Source organism: Pipistrellus kuhlii, unplaced genomic scaffold (genome assembly GCF_014108245.1).
Source record: "Pipistrellus kuhlii isolate mPipKuh1 unplaced genomic scaffold, mPipKuh1.p scaffold_m20_p_48, whole genome shotgun sequence".
Lineage (NCBI taxonomy): Eukaryota > Metazoa > Chordata > Mammalia > Chiroptera > Vespertilionidae > Pipistrellus > Pipistrellus kuhlii.
In genome coordinates, this window is record NW_023425549.1 from 1,892,958 (window position 1) to 1,911,215 (window position 18,258).

Below are 18,258 nucleotides of genomic sequence, written 5' to 3' on the forward strand. Positions count from 1 at the left end.
TAAGAGAGGTATCATTAGTTTCTTTCTTTTCCTTTTTTACTATGACTTTATTGATTTCAGAAATGAAGGGAGAGGGAAGGAGAGAGAAACATCAGTGATGAGAGAGAATCATCGATTGGCTGCCTCCTGCACATCCACCTCGGGATAAAGCCCACAACCTGCGCATGTGCATTGGCTGGAATAGAACCTGGGACCCTTCAGTCCGCAGGCTGATGAGCCAAACCAGCCAGGGCCATTAGTTTCTTAAAGAAACTTGTCAGGATAATTATCCCTGGAATCTAATAAGTAAATCTGAGTGCAGGTACATTTAAAAAATGGGCTTGGGCCGGGACCGTTTTGGCTCAATGGATAGAGCGTCGGCTTGGGGACTGAAGGGTCCCGGGTTCGATTCTGGTCAGGGACATGTACCTTGGTTGTGGGCAGATCCCCAGTGGGGTGTGTGCAGGAGGCAGCTGATTGATGACTCTCTCTCATTGATGTTTCTAGCTCTCTCTCCTCCTTCCACTCTGTACAAAATCAAAAAAAAATATTTTTTAAAAAAATGGGCTTGGAAAGTTGGATGACTTTAAACGTGCAGTCAACCTATCATTGTTATCATCTTACCAGTCTGTACCCACAGCAGTTGTCAGTGGCCAGATGTGGGTTATACACGAGGTCTCACAGTGGGGCTTGCATGTATGGATGTGAGTGGCAGTATTTCAGGTCCTACAGAAGGTTTATCTGCCCACTTTTTTTCCCCAGCCTTCACACACATAGTACATCTTTAATTCAAAGGCATGGTAAGACGTGTATAATTATAAAGTATTTTAACAACACCACAAAACCTGGACTTATATGGTGGACTTATATGGAAGCACTTCTATGTGCTTCTGGTCAGTTATGTTCTTTAATGGGGGCTAGTGAATATTCCAAACCAGGGAAGTAGAGGTGCGTGACTTAAGGGAAGCTCAGCAAGCCAAAAGCCAGGACAAGACTACATCTCCTGGCTGGGCAAGTCGAGTGCCTGCGTACCAATTGCCCATCTTCTCTCCATGTGGCTTATCAATTGTTTTCCTGTTTAATAGTCTACGACGTCATTTCTTTTCATGGCCATATCTTGCGTTTTGTGAAGTCCGAAGTGGAGACAGGAAGCGGTCTTTCTCTTTTCTAAGGATGGCTTGTCAGTGGTCCTGTTGGAGCCCTAGCCATCTGGCGTCAGGGCTGCCTGGCAGGTTGTCAGCTTGGAGTCTGCTGTTTTTTTAAGTTATAGTTTTCAGTCTCAGACTCACTGGGCACATAACTCCCTCTGCATGCTAACACACAACATTAGTTATTTCTTGGGCAAGTTTCATGCAAGTCCATGTAAACTTCTGGATTTCCTTGTGGGTCAGAAATGGAAGGAAAACCGATCCAAGGTGATGGTATTATTTCTTTCCACATCTGATTCTGCTACCAATACGTGGTTCAATCAAGCCATCACAACTAAAACCAAAGAGTTCTTATAGGTAGCAAGAATTTGAGTGGATATGTAAGGGATTGAGGGACCACAGGTTGAAACTGAACATGAGAAGGTCTAGATGGTGGAGAGTATAATGCCTGGATTTTGTAAGAAATAGAGCGGAAAGCTCTCCAGAGCATTTGTCACTGCAGTCACTCACATGGTCCGGCACTAGGATCCTGCAAAGACTGTCTCCTCTCCTCACTTCGTCCTTATCAACTCTGGGTTAGAGATGCTGTTACTTGTTGGACACCCCTACTTCTGCAGATGAGATGATGCCCCAGAGGCAGACTTAACAAGCTCATTGTCAGTCTGTTATATAGGAAGACTGCAAATGATCTTTCCTAATGTTCAAATGTGTAAATTTGGCACTTTTGGAGCCACTGAAATTTATTTTCAGTTTCATAATGGTATGTCGTGGAAAGAGCATTTGCCGGAGGTAAAAGTACCTCCTCCTTCCCCTGACCTTGAATAAATCATATCTTTGGATCTCAGTTTTCTTCTCTATAAACAGATTTGAATTGAATAATCTGAAAGAGTCTTCCTTACCACTGTCTTAGATTTTAATATAGGTGTTTGCTTGGCTTATATCTCCCTAATGACATGTTCTTCCCATATGTGATTCTGCCACCAATTATGTTCTTTACACATCTGATCCTGCCACCCCTGCCTTCCCTTTGAGATTCAACAGTCTGTTCTATGCTTCTACCATGTTTCCCTGAAAATAAGACATCCTCCGAAAATAAGATCTAGCGCATGGAAAGATAAGACATCCCCTGAAAATAAGACCTAGCGCAACTTTGGGAGAAAAAATTAACATAAGACACTGTCTTATTTTTGGGGAAACAGAGTATGTCTCTATACCCTTGTCTCATTAGGTTCAACAGACCTAATTGTGAAGATCCTCTAAAAAACACCAGGAAGTAGAGGGAACCTAGACTTATGATTGTAATATTCTGGTAGAAGTATACTGGTGGGTGGGTTCTTAAGGAGTGTTTGCACTAAGTAATTTCATTGTCTGGCTTTCTTTTGCACCATAGCCTACGCATGAAGGTTACTTCTCTTGCTTGGACATCTGGACGCTGTTTTTGGACTATCTGACAAGTAAAATTAAAAGTCGTCTGGGAGACAAGGAAGCAGTTCTCAACAGGTATACCCTAGAAATGTTGATAACTTAGAAATAGACATTTTTGCCAGTTTTTCTTATGGCCTTGAAGGGTCAACCATGCAGCCAGACCTTTTCTGTGAAACCGAGTCACATAACCTCATGTAATGCCATTTGTTATCTTCTTCCTTTTGCCCCTTAATATTTCATTTTCTGAAAACATTCCCGCCCCCCCCCCCCTATTTAAAAAATACTGTTGTTATTATTATTTTTTTTAGGTGTGATATGCTTCATGGTGTGTGTGTGTGTGTGTGTGTGTGTGTGAGAGAGAGAGAGAGAGAGAGAGAGAGAGAGAGAGAGAGAGAGAGAGTTTTTTTTAAATTTTTTAAAAAAATTTATTTATTTCAGAGTAAGGGAGAGGGACAGAGAGATAGAAACACCAATGAAGAGTATCACTGATCAGTTGCCTCTTGCAAGCCCCACACTGGGGTCAAGATTGCATGTGCCCAGGCCGGGAATTGAACTGTGACCTCCTGGTTCATAGTTCGATGCTCAGCCACTGAGCCCCACCGGCTGGGCGTTGTGTGTTGTTTATAATGACCTTAGTAAAGTATTGTATTGGATGAAATTATGTGACACCTGGGATTTGCTTTAAAATAATCCACTGGGAAGAGATGGGGAAGTGGGTTGGCCATGTGTTGGTTGAGGTTGAACTTAGTTGGTAGGAACTTAGGGTTCATTATATTCTTACTCCTTTTGTATGTGTTTGAAAATTTCCTTAATAAGGTAATATATACTTATAATGGAAAAGTATTTATTTTAGAAACCAGGCAAAGATAGAAAATAAAAGAAGATAAGTTATCCATAATTCTATAATCCACAGATAATTACTTTTGTACTTTTAAAATTATATATATATTTAAATTATTTTTAAAAAATCTTTATTGTTGCAAGTATTACATACACTGAGTGGCCAGATTATTATGATCTCTTAACGCATAATAATCTGGTCACTCAGTGTGTGTATGTATATATATATTACACACACACACACACACACACACACACACACATATATAATACATATATATATATATTAGAAGCCCAGTGCATGAATTCATGCATGAGTCAGGTCTAGCCAGCCTGGCCAGGGGGAGGGAACATGAGCAGTTGGCCAAGCATGCCTGCTAGTCGAACTACTGGTCGAGGGGACAACTTGCATATTAGCCTTTTATTATATAGGATATATACCGAGTGGCCAGATTATTATGTGTTCAGAGATCATAATAATCTGGCCACTCAGTGTATGTCCCCTTTTTTCTCCCATTGACCCTTCTAGCCCATCCCTGTCCCAGACCTTCGCCACCCTATTTTCTGTGTCCATGGGCTATGCATATATGCATTCAAGTTCTTTGGTTGATCTCTTCCCTCCCACTCACCCACCCGCCTTTCCTCTGAGATTTGACAGTCTGTTCCATGCTTCTATGTCTCTGGGTCTATTTTGTTCAACAGTTTATTTTGTTCCTTAGATTCCACTTACGAGTGAGATCATGTGATACTTGTCTTTCTCTGACTGGCTTATTTTGCTTAGCATAAAAATAGAAAACGGGGAAATGTTTTCTCCCCACGTGTCTGAAGCTCATTTTTTGCTTGCAGGTAGACAGTGTGTTTCCTGTACACTGTGGTCATTACTTCATTTGAGAAATAATGAGCTAATGTTTTTAGAATGCTTGGCACATTATAAATGCTCAGTAAATGGTATCAGTGGTTGGCGGCGGAGATTGTGAGCATGCCTTCCCCAGAAATGTGCCAAACAGGGGTGCCGAGGAGAATCCCTGCCTGGGAAGAGGTTGGATGAAACCTCTAAAATCCTTTCCACTGCTGAGGTTTTATGAGCTTTTAAAACTATAAATATTTGCATTTCAAGTTTAAACATTTGCACTTTTGTTCCCAAACATTATTTTTGTGATTGCAAAATAGCTTCCAAGTTGCTATGGTGCCAACTCACTTATGGTTATGGGTAGTATATTCATGTATCAGAAGTCTTATTACACAACAGTAGATCCTGTTTTTAGTGAATTTGCTAACTGTAAGTAATTGTGTTTTTGAATGAAACTCTTGAAAGCAAATGTATTACTGCCAAATTCTTTCTTGGATGCCTAACAGTTGCATCGTTTAGTCCTGGGACTATGCCTAATTTTGCTATATTTAGTTGTAGATATTCTTTCATCTCTCTCACGCTTGTTGAAAGAATAAACTGGGGAAGTGATTAATATGGAAATCCTTCTTAAAGCACAGTACAAGTGTGCTTTAGGTGTGGAGAATATAGTTTCATTGGGAAAATGTACACTAGCAAATTATTACTATTAGATATATATTTAGATAGACTATTGTCCCAAAACAAGGAGCAGTGCTATAGTTTAACTTCTTTTGCTGCTTCATGGTAGCGGTGCTACTTTTGGTCAGGTTATATGCTGGCCACATTTATTTCCCCTTGCAGAATTAGCATACTAATACCTATCTTGAAGATTGGCTAGGATGTATATAGAATCATGTGTATAAAATACCTGCACAGCACCTAACATATGATTAGACACTCAGTCATAGCGATGACCCCAACAGTAATAGTAATAGATGATGTTGCTGCCATTTGGCTATGGTGGCAACCATGGAGTTAAGTGACAGGGCCCTTGGAGAGCCTAAAGGCATTTAGCCTTCCTGCTGATGTCGACCTGTCTGCCCAGGCACCTGTTATTTGATAGCGTCTGATACCACAGTTGTCAGTGGTTCTGGCTTTTATTATTGTTAATCCTCACCCAAGGAATGAAAGAACAAATGAATGAATAAATAAATAAATAAATAAATACGTAGGCAATAAACAGACAACTCAAGATGGATAACTACAAAGGATTAAAGCATAATCCTGGATAGTTTTTTCAACTCTATAATGAAACAACTAAGACTAAAATCATTTACTCTCTAGGGAAGTCCATTTTTCCATTGATTTTTAGAGAGAGTGGAAGGGAGGGAGAGAGAAATGTATTTTTTCCATTGATTTTTAGAGAGAGTGGAAGGGAAGGAAAGAGAGAGAAACATTGATGTGAGAGAGACATATTGATTGGTTGCCTCCTGCATGCCTCCAACCAGGACCAGGGACCAAGCCTGCAACCGAGGTATGTACCCTTGGTCCAAATAGAACCCCTGACTCTTCAGTTTGTGAGCTGACACTCTATCCACTGAGCCAAACCGGGTAGGACCTGGCTGACCACTTTTAGCACTAGGGATTTTTCTCATTATCATTTGATTATCATTCTAAATGAAGCTTTCTAATTTTTCATGACTTCTTAAAAGAATATATATTTTTTTATTTCAGAGAAGAAGGTAGAGGGAGAGAGAGAGATAAGATAGAAACATCAATGATGAAAGAGAATCGTTGATTGGCTGCCTTCTGCATGCCCCTTTTGGGGATTGAGCCCCAAACCCGGATATGTGTCCTTGACTAGAATCGAACCTGGGACCCTTCAGTCTGCACGCCGATGCTCTCTCAACTGAGCCAAACCAGTTAGGGCATGACTTTTTTAAAAGCATACACTTACAACACTTTTATATATTTAAACAACAAAAATGCCCAAACCCCAAGCCTTCAGAGTTGGTCTGTGGCTTATGCTGTGAAAGAGTAATCATCATCTAAAGACCTGTTTGTCCATCAAATACCTCATAGTGGTTTAGACGTGTTCTAAACATGGCCTAGATGTGTTCTATGGTAGTAGACTGACCAGGAACGGTGTATAAGTAGTCCATTGGGGTCCACAAAGAAAAAAATTAGACTTTAACTGATAAATTTTATCTGTCACTTAAAAAAAAATAAATATATATATATATATATATATTATTTTATTGAGTTTTTACAGAGACGAAGAGAAAGGGGTAGAGAGTTAGAAACATCGAGAGAAACATTTATCAGCTGTCTCTTGCACGGCCCCTACTGGGATTGCGCCCGCAACCAAGGTACATGCCCTTGACCAGAATCGAACCTGGGACCTTTCAGTCTGCAGGCTGATGCTCTATCTACTAAGCCAAACCAGTTTTGGCTATCTGTCACTTTTAATACTGTACATTTATACAAGCATGCTCTAAAGTTTTTAAATGAAAGTTTTAAAAGTTTGGTAGCCACTGTTCTAGTTAAAAAAAATCCCAATATATCAGACTTTGCTGTTTTGCAGAAGCAGCTGAAAAAGAGCATTGGCTATTGGTAATTACCACATTCATTTTATCTGAGAGCTTATAAATATGATCAAATGTTTTTCAACCAATAAAATATATCTGAGAGAAGTTGGGGTGCTTTTGGAATCAGACTTGTGGTTGAGCCAGAATTTCAGAAACAATTGATCTTACAGGAAGTAGTCAGAATGTTTTCTCAGTGTGTTAGAGGGAAATGTAGGTGTGGTTAAGTCACAGAAGCAGCTCTGAGTTCCTGTTCCTTGTGGTTTAAAGGTTTTGCATCATTCGTCACTGACAACAATGTGGTAGACATTGTAGGCTACAAATTTAGAAGCACAAATGTACATGGATTTATTTTTGTCTTAGGAGCTTGGAAATTAGAGCTCTGCATGTTCGTACTCAGAATACTTCAGAGCTTCTTGATCAGAACTGGTGGGGATTTTAGAGAACTTGGGTTCCAATATTAATGGAGTAAAAAGGTTCTGTAACTTACCCAGCTGAACTTGCTGGTGGGGTGTACTCAGTGGTTGAGCTTCATCCTATGAACCAGGTTCGATTCCTGGTCAGGACACAAGCCCCTGTTTTGGACTAGATCCCTAATGTGCATTATGTGGGAGGCAGCCGATCACTGGTTCTTCATTATTAATGTTTGTGTCTCTCCCTCTCCCTTTCTCTCTGAAATCAATTTAAAAAATAAGAATTGTTGGTGGGGTTCATTTTCCAGATTTGCCATTTTGAGGTGGTGTGCAAAGACCTGATTTTCTTTCTACTTTTCCTCCTTTGTACTTTGTGGATGGTTGTACCTATCTTGTAAGTTGTTGAGAAAATTAACCAATGTGTGTAAAGCACTGTGGCTGACAGTAAGTGTTCAGTAAATATGCATTGGTGTTCTTCCCTTTTCTCTCTCACTCTTTTTTCTTTGTGTTGGTCAATGTGAAGGGAGCCACCTGTGTAGAAACTTATTTTTACAGGAAGATGAGGAAACCTGAAATGAGTTAAGCAACTAAAGTTATCGACTTGTGAACAAAACCCTTTGTCATGAGACTACGGACAAGTGCTAGCCACATACCAGTCAGAGATTCCGGATGACACTAGATTGAACTGTAAACAAAAGTGGGTGAGCATGAGACAAATTGCTGCCCTTTTTTTCCCTGAGTGGGCTTTCTGCTTAATAAAGAAGAAGCGCCATTATGACACATGGCATTTTGATACAATTAATAAAAGATGTTAACTAGTTTTAAATGAAGGCTCCAGTATCTCTCTAGCTCCTGCTAAGAGAAATTCATGCCTTTGACTTCTCTAGAGAGTAAGTGAGTTTGGTCTTAGTTATCTCATTATAGAGTTGAAAAAGTTATCCAGGATTATGTTTCAGTCCTTTGTAGTTATCCATCTTGAGTTGTCTTTTTATTGCCTATGTATTTATTTATTTATTTGTTCATTTGTTCTTTCATTCTTCATATACTTACTGAGCATCTACTATGTAGTTGCCTTAACATGTAGAATTTTATTTAACTCTCAGAAGTTGGGATGTTTTTGGAATCACATCCGTGGCTTGAGCCATACAGATCTGTAGGTTTATCTCATATATATATATATATATATATATATATATATATATATATATACACACACACACACACACACACACACACACACTTATACTTAAACCTTTAAAGCTTTAAAATTCCTCTGAGCAGAGCTTTAGCTCTATCAAATTTTAGTATGTTCCCTTTTCCTTTTCCCTCTTTAGTGTATTTTTAAAATTTATTTATTTTATTTATCTATTTATCTTTTGCTAATCTTCGCCCGAGGGTATTTTTTTCCATTGCTTTTCAGAGAGGATGGAAGGGAGGGTGAGAGAGAGAGAGCCAGACAAAGACAGATAGACATGTGAGAGAGACAGAATGATGTTGCCTTCTGCACATACCCTGCCTGGGGCTGGGGGGAGAAGGGGAAGATAGGTGGGAATGAACCTGCACCTCAGGTAGTGCCCTTGACTGGGAATTAAATCTGTACCCTCAGTGAGTGGGCTGATACTCTAACCATTTAGCACACTGGCTAGGCTATTTTTTTATTTTTTTTTAAATCTCACCTACAGATATGTTTTCATTGATTCTAGAAAGAGAAAGGAGAGGGGAGAGAAAGGAGAAGATTGATGTGAGAAGCATTAATTGGTTATCTCATGCAGGGGTCCAACCAGGGATTAAAACCTCACCTGGAATTAAACCTGTGACCCTCTAGTGCACAGAACGACTCTCCAACCACCGAATCACACTTTCAAATTTCCTCTATTTAATTTACAGATATTTGAGATTTTCCATATATTTTGTTGTTTTCAAGTTTAGATTGAGCTGAAAACATAATTTACATGATTTCCATTATTTTCTATTTGTTATGGTTTGTTTATGAACTAGTCTTCTGGGTGATTGTTCATTGTGCACTGGAAAAGAGTATGTATTCTCCTGTGGTTGGGTGAGGTGTTTTATAAATGTCAGTCATTGATCAGGTTGGTCGCTGGCATTCTACTGTTGTCTTTATTTTACTTGTTTTGTCAGTTACTGAGAGAGGTGAGTGCTCCAAGTCTAATTGTGCATTTGTCAGTCTCTCTTCAGTTTCATCAGTTTTTTTTTTTTTTTAAATATATTTTGATTTTGTACAGAGAGGAAGAGAGAAGGATAGAGAGTTAGAAACATCAATGAGAGAGAATCATCAATCAGCTGCCTCTTGCACACCCCCTACTGGGGATGTGCCCACAACCAAGGTACATGCCCTTGCCCGGAATCGAACCTGGGACCTTTCAGTCTGCAGGCCGACGCTCTATCCACTGAGCCAAACCGGTCCCTGCAGTTTCATCAGTTTTTGCTTCATTTGAAACTGTGTTGGTTGCATGCAAATTTAGTTTTCTCTTTTAATGTATCTACTGAGTGTTTGACTATATCTCATTATATGACTTTTTTTAGTAGTTGCTCTGGCATTACAAAATATATACCTAACTTTGCACTTACATTTTATCACTTCAATTGTAATGTAGAAACCTTAGCATCAGATTGATCCTTTACTTTCCCTTCTTTGTATTGAGGCTGTCATATGCTTAACATCTATGTACATTGAAAACCTCATCAGACAATGTTCAGTTTTTGCTTTGTTAATCATTCATATATTAAAGATCTTAACGGGAGAGAAATAGTTTATTGTATTTACCCACACATTTGCCAATTTTCTTGCTTTCCCTTCATTCTTGAAGTTCCGGGTTTCTTTCTTATTGACATTTAATCAGCTAGGTCTGCCATAACAAAATACTATTGGCTGAGTGGTTTAAATAACATTGGTTTCCTCACAGTTCTGGAGGCTAGAAGTCACAGACCAAAGTGCCGGCAGGTGCAGTTTCTGGTGGGGAGCCTTCCTGGCTTGTAGATGCTGTCTTCTCTCTCAGTGCTCTCAGGGCCTTTCTCCTGTGCTTATGTGTGGAGAGAGAGGGAGCATACATGTGCTCTCTTGTCACTTCCTCTTCATGTAAGGGCACTGGACCTTTTGGATGAAGGCCCTACTCTTATGACTCCACTAAACTTTTTCCCCCCTTTTATCCACTACTTTTATTACTTTTTTATAGTCTTTAAATAGCTTCAGAGTCTTTAAATTCCCTTTTAGATATTAATAGATTGCTTTGGGTAGTATGGACATTTTAATGATGTTAATTCTTCCAATCCATGAACACAGTATATTCTTCCATTTGTTTGTATCTTCTCTATTTTTTTCTTTTTCTTCAATGTTGTGTAGTTTTCCTAGTACAGGTCTTTTACCTCCTTGGTTAGGTTTATTCCAAGGTATCTTTTAAAAAAAAAATTCTTTATTGATTTTAAGAGGGAAGGGAGAGGGAGAGATAGATAAAAAGATCAATATGAGAGAGAATCATTGCATGCCCCCTACTGGGGGTTGAGCCTGCAACCCAGGCATGTGCCTTTGGCTGGAATTGAACCTGAGACCATTCAGTCCACAAGCTGATGCTCTGTCCACTGAGCCAAACCAGCTAGGGCTATTCCAAGGTATCTTATTATTATTTAGTTACAAAATTCGTGCACTGGGGGGGTGGTCCCTTAGCCCGGCCTGCGCCCTCTCTTGTAGTCGGGGAGCCATCAGTTGGACACCTTAGCGCGGCCACAGAGGCAGGAGAGGCTCCCGCCAGCGCTGCTGCACTCTCCAGCTGTGAGCCCGGCTTCTGGCCGAGTAGTACTTCTCCTGGGGAGCACACTGACCACCAGGGGGCATTTCCTCTGTTGAGCATCTGCCCCGATGGTCAGTGAGCATCATAGTGACTGGTCGTTCTGCCGTTCAGTCAATTTGCATATTAGCTTTTTATTATACTACAGGCCCGGTGCACAAAATTTTTTCATGGGGGTGGGACTGTTCCTCAACCTGGCCTGTACCCTCTTCAATCTGGGACCCCTCAGGGGATGTCTGACTTACCAGTTTAGATCTGATAAACAGGCAGTCAGACATCCCTTTCACAATCCAGGACCACTGGCTGCTAACTGTTTGCCTGCCTGTCTGCCTGATTGTCCCCTAACCACTTCCCTTCTGGCCTGATTGATGCCTAACTGCTCCCCTGCTGGCCTGTTGGCCCCCAACTGCCCTCCCCTGCTGTCCTGGTCACCCACACTGCCTTCCCCTGCCAGCCTGTTCACCCCCAACTGCCCTCGCCTGCCTGGTATGATGGTCCCCAATTGCCCTCCCCTACCAGCCTGATTTCTCCCAACTGCCCTCCCCTGCTGGCCTGATCACCCACAACTGCCCTTCCCTACTGTGAGCTGCCTCCTCTGTGTGAGGTGGTGGAGACACTGAGACCAGCTTCCTCTGCGCCACATAGAGCCACAGGACCCCCAGGTCTCACTGCACGGAGCGGCCAGTGGGCCCCGCCTCTGCTGTGCATTTGGTTATCTTGTGGTGGCCATCTTGTGGTGGCCATCTTGTGGTAGCCATCTTATGACGATGTTGCGCAAGGGTGTCATACCACCTAGGCTTTTATTATATAGGATAGGATACCCACACACACAGGTACACACACAAACATACATATATATTTCAGAGAAAAAGGGAAAGAGAGAAATTTCAGTGATGAGAAAGAATCAATGATTGGCTACCTCCTGTACATCCTCTGGGGATGGAGCCCACAACCCAGGCATATGCCCTATATGGTAATTGAACTGTGACCTCTTGGTTCATAGGTTGATGCTCAACCACTGAGCCACACCTGCCGGGCTCATTTATTAATTCTAGTGTTTTTTGTGTGGAGTCTTTAGGTTTTCTATGTACAATATCATGTCTTCTCCAGATAATGACAATTTTACTTACTCCTTTTCAAGTTGAATGCCTTTTGATTTTTTTCTTCTGGTATGATCTCTGTGCCTGGGATTTTGATTCTCTTGCCATTTTCCCCATAGATGTTGCCTTTTTATTTCTGATTTCCCTGCCAGTATTCTTCTCTGGGCCATGTTTAGTTACCAATGTAATCTAGGTTGTGAAGTCATTTACAAACACTCCCATCACGTAAGTTGGAACTCTTAGACTACTTTTTTTTTTTTTTTTTTTTTTTTTTTTTTTTTAAATATATTTTATTGATTTTGTACAGAGAGGAAAGGAGAGAGATAGAGAGTTAGAAACATCGATGAGAGAGAGTCATCGATCAGTTGCCTCTTGCAAACCCCCTACTGGGGATATGCCCGCAACCAAGGTACATGCCCTTGACCGGAATCGAACCCGGGTCCCCTCAGTCCCCAAGCCGATGCTCTATCCATTGAGCTAAACCGGTCCCGGCGGAACTCTTAGACTAGATGGCTTGTATTTGTTTTGTTTTTGTTTGTTTTTTTGTTTTGTTTTTTTGGTGCAAATGTTTTTATTTTGCCACTTAAGCCACAGTTTACTTGTGTGGCCTGACAGGGACAGGGGTGTAGGACAGGCTGCTGGACCATGGGTCATAATACAGGAGGGTTAGTAGCAGGAGTGGTGAGATGCTTGGTCTGCGTGCCTGTCACTTAACTCCCAGGGGAATGTCATGCAGCCCAAGTATAGTGTTAGGTGGGGAAGGGCCAAGGCATAATCGTCACTGTTGCTGCTCCTGGTGAGGAATGTCCCACACAATTAGCGCTCAGTGGATGTCTCCAGTCCTCTTCTGAACTGAGCAGGCCAGCAGCAGCATGTGGGCTGTCTGCTTCAGGTCTTCCTCCTTCACCTTCCCGGGCCCTGTGGACAGAGTCCCTGATTCCTGGGAAGATAGTGCCATTCCCAGCCCCTTCCCTGGATCAGTGTCTGATCTGATGGAGGTAGCTTGTGGGGCCCGACTTCCTCCAATTCCGGCGGATCCTGGCACCTGTCCTCCTGGTGTTCAGATACTGGTCGCTGGAAGCCGTCTCTGTGGCGCTGCTCTGTGGGTCACCCAGAGGATCGCGGGGCTCCGGGATTCTGAGCCGGCTGCAGCGATGTAGCGAGTGGCCCGGGGATTTCTGCCTCGGGGGCCTCTTTCTGCGCAGCCTCCTCAAGGCCTCCGCCGCGTGGTGGTCCCCGGCTCACTCCCAGATGATCTGTGCCCGCTCCTCCGCCAGCTGGCCCGCTGCGCTGGAGCAGACTCTGGACCTGCAGCAGCTCGGCGTCCTGGAAGATGTGGCCGAGGCCTGCTCAAGGCCCCGGGCCGCGGTGGGGGCCTGCCAAGGGAGCGGCTCGCTCACCGCAGAGGCGGGGTGCCCATCCTGGGTGCTCTGAGCGCCGTGGCCGGCCGCCTCGGTCCCAGCCGCGGCCTCGATGGCTTGTATTTGATCTTGACATTGGATATTATTCAACTTTGGTTATCTTATTATCCTAGTATTCACATATATAGACTGAGTCCTGTCAGGAAAACAGAAATTACTAGATTATTTTAAGAATTCAGTGTAGGAAATTGATTAAACTGGTTTTAGAGGGCTGGGAAAGTAAAAGGGGAACCCTGAGATAACAGATAACTATAGGAAGCAACTCCACCCCTAGGTTGAGGGTACCAAAGGAAAGAGGTTGGGGTTATGAAATCTTCATCAGAGAGATGAACCCAGGCAGCTAGAACTCATGTGTCTGAGGACAGAGGGCTGCCCCACTGCCACAGGAGCTCCTGGGGGCCCATGGAGCGGGCACGGAGTCCTTTGAGGAGAGAGAATAATTTGGCTACTATCGTCACTTCTGAGAGTGCACGAGGAGGCTGGTTCTGGGAGTGCGGAAGCTGGAAACTGGAATAGGTGTCACTACCAGATGACTATGCTGGTAATGACACCTATTGTTGGGCTGACATTGCTGGTCAGCAAGCCCATAGGAAGAGGGAGTCCCTTTCCCTCCTTCTCCCCCTCTGCGCCCCCCCCTGTCTTCCTCTGCACCCTGTTGAGAGACCTTAGTGGGCTGAGAAGTGTGCTTTGTGTCATCTCAGCTCCAGTATCACAGTCTGGAGAGTAGGTGGCGCTGAGAGCTGAATGACCAGCATGATGGCTTGTCTTATGAGTGGGAGCAATTCCTGGTCCTATCTGAGAAACATTTCAGGACAGGCAAGCACTTAAGCAACATGATTTGTTCTTGAAAATTAGTGGTTTGTTGGCCTTTGCGTTAGCAACTAGGGTGCATCAGAGTTTCTCCAGGTTCTTGCCATTTTCCCCCTTAGATTATGTGTTGTTAAAACTGATTAAAGAGCAGGCTTGGGTTGCTTGGTGGCTTGGAGCATCATTCTGTACACAAAAAAAGGTTGTGGGTTTGAATCCCAGTCAGGGCATATACCTGGGTTGTGAGTTCAATCTCTGGTCAGGGCATGTACAGGGGGCAGCCCACCTATGTTTTTTCCTTTCCCCCCTTCTCCCCTCTCCCTCTTCTCCTTTCCCTTTTCCCTCTATTCCCCTCCCCTCTTCTTTCCCTTCCCCTTCCTCTTCCTTTTTCTCTCTCTAAAAAAATCAATGAAGAACATATCCTCTGGTGAGGATTTAAAGAAAAAAATGGGGGAGTGGGTGGAGCAGGCTCAAAGCCCATTTGGTGGTTTATGTGTAGAGAACATGGGGTGTTGAGTTAGGAGCCTTGGATTCAACTCAGCTAGCTTTGGGCAATTTATTTAGCTTCTGTCAACTGTAGTTTTCTCATCAGAAGAATACTATTAATACCACTTACCTTTCTCAGTTGTTAAAAGGATTGAATCATTGAATTAATTGATATTTATAAGTAGTGTCTGCAATTTCCCAGAGCAACCACTGAGAAAATATATGGTGCAGAGAAAGACAAGTACCATATGATTTCACTCAAATGTGGAATTTAATGAACAAGCTGAACTACCAAGCAAATTAAACACAGACTAATAAATAGAGAGCAGACAGATAGCTCGAGGGGTGGGGTGGGTGTGAGTAGAGGGATTAAGTAAAAAAGGAAATAAAAAAAGAGTGATCTCATGGACTTGGACAACAGTGTGATGGTTATGGAGGTGAAGGTGAAAGAGGATATAGAGGAGATAAAAGGGGATGGAAAAAATAAAATTAAATAAATATATATATTTATATATATTTAGTAAAAGAAATGACAAGGGAATTAAAATGGTTCACTAGAAAATATCTGTTTAGCACAAAATGGAAGAATTGAGAAGTAAATGATATAACATGGAACAAACAACAAAATGGCAGAAGTCCTTTATCAGTAATGAAACTAAATGTAAAGGGTTAATTTCTAGTTAAAAAGTAGAAATTGGCAGAATGGATGAAAAAAATTTGTCCAACTCCATGTTGTCTGTAAGAGACTCACTTTAGTTTCAAAGACACAGATAGGTTGAAATAAAAAGGATAGAAAAAGATACTTCATGCAAACAATAACCAAAAGAGGTTGGGGTAGCTACACTGATGTCAGACAAAATAGACCGAAGACAAAAATCGCTGCCAGAGATAAAGAAGGACATTATAGATGTTAAAAGGGACCGTCCAGCAAGAAGGTGCTGGAGCGTAGTTAAGTAAAGAACACTCTGCTACTGCTCTGCTCACCTACACACGTGCCAGCCCAGACACTGGTTTAGTTTAGATGCTCCTTTTGTTTACGGTAACTCAACACACGAACACCATTTCCTTCACGGTGCAGGATGCCTTTTTGACGGCTGAGGCTAAAAGCTTGCTCTCACCGGAAGTTGATTTCTCCCCGCACGTAGGTACGAAGACGCCCTAGTCCTCTTGCTCTCGGAGGTGTTGAATCGAATCCAGTTCACATACAACCAGGCCCAGCTGGAGGAGTTGGATGACGAGACTCTGGATGACGATGTAAGCAGCACGCCCTAGTTGGCCTTTCTTGGTTGTCATGTTGTGGAGTGAATCAGCATGGAGACCTGGAGCAGCCAGGCCTTGATTCTGGAGACTTTTAAAGCCAGAATAGTCTTACAGTTTGAGTTGTTCATATGAAATTTATATCCTGCCCTTCTCTTTGGGTTCATTAACTGTAAAAAAAAGTTTTACAGGCATTTTTACCTATGTGGGCTAGAGATGCAAGTACATCTGCTCAGTGAAAAGTGCAAGACTTCGGTATCCCTCCTATTCTACACTTCCAGCCCCCACTCTGGGCAACAGATAAAAGCTAGTTGGATGCTGGTGGAAATAGTGAAAGAGATACTTAAACGAAAAGGCTAGAATGAAAGGAAATTTCTGTTGAGTATATTTTGTAAACATATTTCTTTTTTTTTTTAATTTATTTTATTTATTTTTTTACAGAGAGGAAGAGAGAGGAACAGAGAGTTAGAAACATCGATGAGAGAGAAACATCAGTTAGCTGCCTCTTGCACAACCCCTACTGGGGATGTGCCTGCAACCAAGGTACATGCCCTTGACCGGAATCGAACCCGGGCCGACGCTCTATCCACTGAGCCAAACCGGTTTTGGCACAAACTGATATTTCTTAAAATCGGTTTTGAATCTATTTATTGATGCTGGAGTCCCACATTGATAAGGAAAATGTCTTTAAGGGCACAGCTCTAGTGTTGTTGTTTTTTTCCCCCCCCATAACCACCATGCACTTCAAAATAGTCAAGTCACTGCTATAGCTTCAAAATAGCGATGACTGGGGCATAATCAAGACCATGAGGGTAGCCCTGTTTGGGTTGAAAGAGCTCTGTACTCTGCACTGGGAATCAGATGGCCTGGATTTGAATCCATGAAAGAAACAGAGGCCAGGGCATTGAATTTCTCTGAACCTTAAATTTCTCATCTCCCAAAAGTGGGAGGTATGTCTGTGTTGACAGTTGTGTGAGGGTAACACATGCAGAAGGACTGGCTACAGGCCTGGTTGCATGCTAGGTGCTTGGTAAACATGGCTTCACTTCTTGTTAACTGTATGACTTAGGCCAATGCTTTCTCGTATTCTAGCATGGATAAGAGCCACTGGCACAGATGTTAAACAGATTTTGATTCAGGAGGCTTGGGTAGGGCTCACAGCATTGCACATCTAACAAACCCCCAGGAGATCTGATGCTGCCTGTCTGTAGACCATACTTCAGTGGCACTGACTTAGTGATACTTACAGAACCCAGTCTGTCTCTGAAGGAATGAGTGACCAGTTCCTATAGCTGGGATGGGCGAAAGGGGACATGAGCATTTTTTTCACAAGTGGCTTTTCTATCTCTGTTCCTATGACTGTAGGGGAAAAAGTAGTTCATTCTCAGATCATATCTCTCTCTCTCTCTCTCTCTCTTTAATATTCTTTATTGATTAAGTTATTACATATGTGTCCTTATCCTCCCATTGCATGCCCCTCCCCCCCACCTCCTTGTTCATACCCTCCCCCCCTAGTATCTGTGTCCATTGGGATCATTTGTTTTTTAGGAAAAATCTTTTAATGATACTTTGGGTTAAAAAATATCTTTTAGCTTGGCCTTTTTAAAGTACCAAATAACCTGATTCCAACATTTGCCATTTCTTCAAGACGGTATGTCTAAGAGTGAGGCTGAGGATCGCTTGGCAGGGAAAATGACAGAACCTTGCCTCTGTGTTTCCCCTGCAGCAGCAGACAGAGTGGCAGCGGTACTTACGCCAGAGCTTGGAGGTAGTGGCCAAAGTGATGGAGCTCCTTCCCACACACGCCTTCTCGACACTGGTAACTCATGTTTGGATGGGGATAAAGAGCCCAATGATTTCCCTGCACATATAGGATGAGCAGTAAAGCTTTTATGCTCACCAATATTATAAAAAATATACACTGATGGCCAGATTATTATGATCTCTGAACACATAATAATCTGGCCACTCAGAGTGTATGCGTGCGCGCGTGCATGCACGCGTGTGAGTGTGTGTGTGTGTGTGTGTGTGTGTGTATGTGAGAATGTGTGGATCCTGGTGCATGAATTCATCCATCCGGTCAGCCTGGCCAGGGGGAGGGGACATGGGCGGTTGGCCGGCCTGCCTGCTGGTTGAACTTATGGTCGAGGGGACAATTTGCATAT

At 42.5% G+C, this 18,258-nt stretch overlaps 1 protein-coding gene and 1 pseudogene across 6 annotated transcripts in view; one reads left to right on the plus strand and one right to left on the minus strand.

The window, feature by feature from the left end:
* XPO6 (exportin 6) overlaps window positions 1–18,258 on the plus strand; it is a 120,474-nt gene that overhangs the window by 63,012 nt on the left and 39,204 nt on the right. For all 6 annotated transcript variants that reach the window (XM_036412841.2, XM_036412848.2, XM_045572519.1 and 3 more), the window contains 3 exons: window positions 2,518–2,627; window positions 15,982–16,090; window positions 17,820–17,912. In XM_036412841.2, the coding sequence (XP_036268734.1) occupies window positions 2,518–2,627; window positions 15,982–16,090; window positions 17,820–17,912 (312 nt within the window). The remainder of the gene's footprint in view (window positions 1–2,517; window positions 2,628–15,981; window positions 16,091–17,819; window positions 17,913–18,258) is intronic.
* LOC118704840 lies at window positions 12,674–13,947 on the minus strand (annotated as a pseudogene).